The sequence below is a fragment of the Rattus norvegicus genome, chromosome 1 (assembly GCF_021556685.1).
Source record: "Rattus norvegicus strain SHRSP/BbbUtx chromosome 1, alternate assembly SHRSP_T2T, whole genome shotgun sequence".
In the NCBI taxonomy this organism is placed as follows: Eukaryota; Metazoa; Chordata; class Mammalia; order Rodentia; family Muridae; genus Rattus; species Rattus norvegicus.
Window position 1 is genome coordinate 14,279,748 of NC_141534.1, and position 7,821 is coordinate 14,287,568.

The following is a 7,821-nucleotide window of genomic DNA, read 5'->3' on the forward strand; positions in this document are numbered from 1 at the left end:
ATTACTCACTGATAAAAAAACAACAGACAAATGGCCTCTGAAGCCTGGCCTTTTAGCCCAAGGTGGCACAGAAGCCCTCATTTTCCCACCCCGGCAAGAGCGTGGGGTTGCAGACTCCAGTTCCATTTTGCATTTTTTCCTTTAAGATGGGGACAAGGCTGGTCTTGTTAGTGTTCCTTTTAGGCTCCACCCCACAGATAGCTGGCAACAGCCTGACTCACTGTAAAGGGGGCTGCTTGCCCCTCCTCTCTTACCCTCTCTGTCCCTTCTGTTCCCCCTTCCCCACCATGTGTTCCTGGCCAGCCTCCCCTCTGTCTCTGTGTCTCTCTGCCTTTCTGTCTCTACTCCCTCCTCAACTCCATTCCCCTTCCCCTGAATAAACTCTATTCTATACTACATTCTGTCTTATGGCTGGTACCCCAGGGGGAAGGGATACCCCAGCATGGGCCCACAGAGGCCCTTTCACCTCACCACGCCTTGCGCCTCTATCAAGCTTATCCTGCTTCTTGATTTTTTATAAAACACAACAGGTCTGAAGCTCCCTGTACAGCCAAGGACAACCTTGAGCTTCCGATCCTCCTTGCCTATGTCTTCCAAGTGTTGGGACTACAGGCATGCAGTACCCCTTCCCAACTCCCCGGGCTTATGTTTGTTCCTTTTCAACATGGATGCTGTGGTAGGTGAGTGTAGGTAAAGGAAGAAGTGTCTGCCTTGAGCTTGGGTGGGGTCTTGGGAGTAGTATGACCTTGCCTTTGTGTTTTTGTTTTGTTTCTTAGATACAAGTAACTGGGGCCATCCCAGAACTTGGGAGGTACAGTAGGTGGATAAGTTCAAAGGCAAATTTGGCCAAGTAGGGAGTTTGAGCCCAACCTGGACTCCTTAAAACCCTACTTCAGCCAAATGAACACGGTACTAACCAAGCAAAAACCAAACACCCACTCCTCAAATCAGACCAACAGTAACTCTCACAGTTCGTCCATGGAGGTAGACTTGAATTATTAGTGTGTACAAATTACTAACTAGAAAGATTTCCACTTAACTCCGCCCTTAAATTATTCATAAGAAGCGACAGTTGGGAAACCTACTGTACCCTGTCCCAGAAGTAAAAGGTCCCTGAGGGTCATCTGGGAGATTTGGGTGGTAATGTGATATAAGGGACACTTTGCACTGCTCTCTCCCTCCCCCAGTTCAAGCTGTCGACTGACTGCTGTGTGCGCCTCCTGCCCCCTTTGTCTCTGTCCTAAAGCCTTCCGATTGGCTCCCGATTGCCATCCAATGGTGACCAAGCACACCCACCCAGTCAGCAACCCAGCCCTGTTCTCTGTTGGCCTCTCTTCCCCTTTCTCCCCTTCTTGCCTCAACAGAGCAGATGAGGTACACATGGAAATTAGAAGTCACTTAGAAGCCAAAAGAACTCATGGCACTTGAAATGAATTCCTACTCTTGGCTGGCATTTCCCACAGATGGCAAGTAAAGTAATTTCATGCCTGATTAGTGGAGGGGTTTGTTTCATAGTATATCCTGCCATGTTTAACAATTTTTATTACATGGAGAGCTTGAAATTGACTCCCTTTCAGTTTAAGGATGCTAGTATATATTGATACAAGAAAAGCAAAGGCTTCTAAATGTATCCACTCTACCCCATTGACTGTTGCTAAAAAAATAGATGTCTTTAAGTTCACAGGCCTTGACTCAGGAAGATGGTTGTAAACTTCCCCTAATAATATATTTTGGTACATCTTAGTTTGTATAGATAACTTTAATTATTGATTTTTAAAAAAATTATTGCTGAAATAATACATTATCTTCTAGTATTGTTAGTAATGATTGGCAAGTGGCCCAAAGGGGGCAAGACTTAATCTAAAAAGAGGCAATCAGTCATCAGCTTGATACAGATCCATCCTGGTGTCATTATCCAGCCATCTGACCTTTGGGCTTAAGTCACACCAGTAAAGGACAAGGGGGCTCCAGGGAGGCAGCTGTGACAAAAGCCCTTGTATCAAAGCAGTTCATTTCACTCTGCGAGGCCTCAGACTCCCCTAGACATATAATTTCAGCGAGCTTCTTTATCTGCTTTCCTGGTGCCTGAAGCACAGCCGAGGCGGAGAGGTAGGGAGCAGTACACACACACACACACATACACACACACACACACATACACACACACACACACACATACACATACACACACATACACACACATACACATACACACATACACATACATATACACACATACACACACAGATACACACATACACACACATACACATACACACATACACACATACATATACACACATACACACACATACACACAGATACACACACACATCCACATATACACACACATACATGCACACATACACACACATGCACACACACATACACATACACACATACATTCGCACATACACACATACATGCACACATACACACACATACACACATACACATATACACATACATACACACACACGCACACACACATACACACATACATTCGCACATACACACATATACACACATACACACACATACGCATACACACATACACACATACATTCGCACATACACACATATACACACATACACACATACGCATACACACATACACACACATGCACACACATACGCATACACACATATACACACATACACACATACATACACACATACACACATACACACATACATGCACACATACACACACATACACACAGATACACACACACATCCACATATACACACACATACATACACACATACACACACATGCACACACACATACACATACACACATACGTTCGCACATACACACATACATGCACACATACACACATACACACATACACATATACACATACATACACACACACGCACACACACATACACACATACATTCGCACATACACACATACACACACATACACACACATACGCATACACACATACACACACATACACACACATACGCATACACACATACACACACATGCACACATACATACACACATACATACATGCACACATACACACACATACACACATACACATATACACATACATACACACACACGCACACACACATACACATACACACATACATTCGCACATACATACAGGCACACACACACACACACACACACACACGCACACACACACGTGATGGTGGCAGACCTTGCAGTGTGGCAGCTTGCTGGCAGGAGGGTGCATGGGACCACCCAGCACAGTGAGGAGCAGAATCAAATCTGTTCAGCGGGTCTGTTTAAAAGGTCTGAGAGGGGTACGTTCTCGTAGCCTTTCACAGGGTGGGGAAATGGTTAAATCATAACGTTTTCCAACGTTGAAGATTCTGACTGAAGTTATTTGAGAAGACCAATGACACTCTAAAGGTCCCTGCTTCTCAACAGCACTGTTATGAAGATGGCCGCACTGCGTGTGAGGTGGGAGGCAGGCACACAGTACCCATGGCCCTGGGGAAATATCCCATGACTAAGGTGTGTTCTCTGTAGTTGCCAGATGAATATGGTTTGAGTGAGTGTATTAGCTTCTAAGGCAGCCCACATAGGCTCTTCTAAGCTAACTGCAACCCACATGGAGCATGGATATGTTGCTCCAGGGCTGACCAGAACCCTTGTATTTGCTGTTGACTGGTAGCAAGGTTGGTCCAGTTGTTAAATGAATGTTTGTGATTTTCTTTGTGTTGGCAAGTATTCAATCATTTAGGCCAATGGTTCTCAACTTTCCTAACGCTGCGACCCTTTAGTACAGTTCCTTGCGTTGTGGTGACCTCCCCAACCATAAAATTATTTCCTTGCTGCTTCATAACTGTAATTTTGCTACTGTTATGAATCATAATGTAAATATCCGATATGCAGTATATCTGATAGGTGACCTCCAAAGAGGTCAAGATCTGCGGGTTGAAAAAGACCCGTGATCTAGACCATAGACTAGTCAGTACGTGGAGGATTGGTTAATTAATTCTGTTTTGTGGTTCGAAGGAACAGTTTCTAGAAATCCAGTTTGTTAGTGTGCCTACATTTGGGGTAAAATTGGTATTTCAAATAACTTCAGTTGTCTGCATAAATACAAGCAACTTTGAGGGACAGTCTTGAGACTTGGCTCTCATAGACCAGTTGTTTCCCTTGGTTGTTTGTAGTGAGTTTTCCCCTTGCCCCTCCATTAGGTTCTTGCTAGATGTGTACAGGATTGAGGCTACTATACAAGTTACCGGACCTGGTGCACTAAGACTGTGCACGTAGTCCAAGAGGCTTGTGGAGGGCTCAGCTGTATAAAGTGCATCAGGGACAGCAAGGGGTTTATCATGAAGCCTAGACATCTTAAAGTTACAAACGCAGCTATAAATGTGGACAGCAAGTTGAAGAGGCTTGTGCACGTTTGGGGCTCATGCATTTCTTAGAGGGCAGAAGTCTGTACTGGGGAATGGTCCCGCAGAAACTCTGTCACACTAAACAGCACCGAGGGCTCTGACACATTTTTTTGAGGTGCTTTTTTTAAAAAATTCTTTATTTGTGTATTTTTAATTCCCTTTACGTCTCGTTTTTCTGGAGACTGGATGTGGCATAGCCCAGGCTGGCTGCTTAACATAGACTGGCATGGACCACTGCCTTCACCTCCAGTACCAGGAGGGTGGGTGTGTCCCTGCTGTGCCTGAGAGCTCTATCATCTCAGAACTTGTAATAATGGTCAGCGTAGACACATCATTGAAATAAGAGCCGAGGTAGGTAGGACGGGCACACCTAGTAGACGTGAACTTTGGACTCGGTGGTGTCTGATATATAACCCGTTCCCCATCCCTGACCACTGCTCTGGCATGGGGTGTGTGTGGGCTTGAGTTTCTCTGTCTGTAGCTTGAGGGATTTGAGCAACATGGCCTCTTGAGAACCCTTAGGTTTTCTGACCTCATCTGTACTAACGTCTGTTTTCTCAGTTAACTCTTCAGTCCCAGTGGGTGTCTTGTGTAGCAGGAGAATCCACTGTCCTAGGGAAACTTTGTATCTTCTTCAGTGAACACCCCATGGGGAATGCTTGAAGAACCCTCTCTTTAAGTCTCAGAGAGTTGGAACAGACTCCTTTAGAACTTTTTGTTTCCTGGAACAGGGTTTCCCTGCATAACCCTGGCTGTCCTGGAGCTCACCGGAGCTCACCTTGTAGACTAGGCTGGCCTTGAACTAGGAGATCCTTCTGCCTCTAACTCCCGTGAGCTGAGATCAAAGGCATTTGCTTCTACCCTGCTGCTTTTAGAGCCTGTAATCAGTTTATTTTGCAGTAAACTGGTTAGTGTTTATGTGACTGATTATTTACTTGTTGTCTGCCTCGCTCTGAGTGAGTGTAATTCACTCTGGGGTCAGGGGATGCTGCAGTTTAGGACTAGGGCACCCCAAGAAACTAGGGGAGGTGTTACACCCCAATGAAAGGTAGGGTTTCTAGGTGCTTTGCTTTAACTAGCAGCTGATTGCATTGTGTTTTTGTTGTTGATGTTTTCCCCGGATTGGATTCTCTCTGGTTGGGCTGCCTTTGTAAGGCAGAGGAGGATGGCCTCCTGGGGCCAGCCTGACTGGGTGTGCTTGGCCCCGTATTCTGCTTGCTGGTGGCAGGAGGGGAGGCAGGAACAGGTGCGAACGTGGCTGCATTTCACCTTCGCAGAAAGCAGGAGGTGAAGCAAAACTGCTTACCTTATCCTTGATCGATCGTGGCATTCCTTAACCCGTGTCCCCCCCACCTCCGGAATGCTGGACTAGAAACCGCGTTAAAAGAGCTTCTGGCGATCATACGTTTTCAGAAGTGGGTCCAATAATCGGCAATCATATTCCTTTCGTGATCTGCAGAGAGACGTCTACATTCTACACAGGCTTGCTTTTCCATTGCTTTGCAGGAGTTCAGAAGTTTGAGCTACCACCGGAGTGTGGTCTGTGGAGGGGCGGGGCTCTCTGTCTCCAATGAGGTGCCTTCAGTGTCGGGCAAGCCTATCATCTTTCGCAGGAGTGCTTACTCTGTAATCCAAGCGATAGCTACACAGCCTGTTTTATTGTTTGTGGAGTCCTGCGGCTAGGAGCTCTTCCCACACGGGAAGGAGGGCAAGTGGGCGGTTTATGATTCTGCCCTGTGTCGGGACAACAGAGCCGAACCCTTTGATTTCTCCTGAGTAACCTGTGTGGGTGAACTTTAAACTGGGGGGCCTGCTTGACGCTGGATCTTTTTCTGCAGCTCCAGAAGCCTGGCTTTCTGCCTTCAGAAGGAAAGATGCCCTGGAGAGGCGTAGGATTACATCTAGGGATGCTAGCCATACAGCCAAGAGTCGGGGTACCTTGGCTCTTCTTCGCAAAGTCTTGGCAAGTGTTTCTGAAATGACTATATTATTTTTCTAAAGCTTGTACTTCTGTTTATTTTTATTATTTTTATTTTGCCTGTGGACCTCCCGCCAGAAATTGGTGCTACAATGTGGCTAGAGTAAACCTTTTTTTTTTTTTTTTAATTATCTTTAATCCGTCATTTTCCTTTTAGTCGGGCACGCAGAAGCACAAAAGCCTGCCTGACTCTGAGCGTTGTCTGGATAAGTGGGAAGGGGCAGGCCCCTTTCAAGGATCCGGGCCAATTCTAAAAAGCTAGCGTTTTGTTTGTTGGGCCGCCCTTTGTCTCTAGAGGATTTTGATGTGAAAGAAGATGAAAAAGGAAGGCTCTGCAGGTTCCTTCAGAATCAAGGCAAACCCAGGCTCCCTCTCACGTGCCGTGAGTTGGATAAATTTCTCCTCCCTGTCCAGGCAGACAAAGAGGCTGTTTCGCAGCGATGGAGAGCTGTCCGTTTGTGGGCAGCAGGTGGAGGCTGATGATGAGAATTGGATATACAGGACCCAGCCCAGAAAAGGTGACTTTATCTTACTCGTAATTTAAACATCTTTTAAAAAGTTTGCTCTATATTGTTCCTTGTTGCTGTCAGTGCTTTTCTGTCATGTTCCTCTCCTGCTCCATGAGGAGTCTCTGTTGGAACTAAGCACTGTTCATTTGTTTACACGTCTAAAAACTGTTCCGCCAAGATTCAGCTTGAGACAGTAACCCTCCCAGAAGGTTAAACAGCTGTGGTTTGCTGCAGGTGCTCTCCCTGCCTTCCCCAGCCCATGTTCTCCTGTAATTTGGGTAAGTCAGGAAGAAGGTATCACCCCAGATGGGATCATCTGGTCTGGGGCAAGTCATGAGCTCTTTCCTATATGGTCCGAGAAAGCTTGGAGGTTTGTGGATGGTCTTTTTGCAGCTTTCTTTTGAGAAGATGAATGAGTTTGGTGAATGTATGACTTAGACAGGTGTTGAGTGTCACACGGTGGAAAAATGGACACAAGAGTTTTTACCTTGGCCAAAAGAGTTTTGGATTTCTGTCAAGTTCCTTGTCAGTCCAGCGTTGGTGTGTTGGTTTCTGTTCTCAGGATTAGCATGTTAGACCCCCCTAGAGGGTAAGGAAAAACTGTAGTCCTGCTGGAGGACAGGGGTGCATTCTAGTATTTTATATCACCCCCTACTTTCTATATAGAACTTCTGAGGTCTGCCTGTTAGGATGTCTGCTGTAGGGACTGAATTGTTTAAGCTCTGAAATGGTTTCTTTGCTGGATGTTGTCCAGAGTCTAGCAGGGAAGCACTCCTGTGTGTTATAAAGGAGCCTAGCGCAGACACTGCCAGGACTGTGTGTGACTTGTTTACTGTGTTCTCTCTCTGCCAAGAGAAACCTTGCTAGAACATCTTGGGGACCTATTCTTCCCTCTCTTTTGGGAACCCAAATTGCAGAAATGTGAGAATTAAGTAACCTGC

General features: G+C 45.8%; 1 protein-coding gene across 6 annotated transcripts in view; it reads left to right on the forward strand.

Moving 5' to 3' along the window:
* The window catches only part of Nhsl1 (NHS-like 1), a 235,601-nt gene that overhangs the window by 93,424 nt on the left and 134,356 nt on the right, over positions 1–7,821 (forward strand). For 2 of the 6 annotated variants that reach the window (XM_087556558.1, XM_087556571.1), the window contains exon 1: positions 6,047–6,889. The exons of the other annotated variants lie outside the window; for them this stretch is intronic. In XM_087556558.1, coding sequence (XP_087412684.1) covers positions 6,688–6,889 — 202 coding nt within the window. In that variant the 5' untranslated portion in view covers positions 6,047–6,687. Of the gene's footprint in view, positions 1–6,046; positions 6,890–7,821 lie in introns of those variants that run through there. 6 annotated transcript variants of the gene reach the window in all.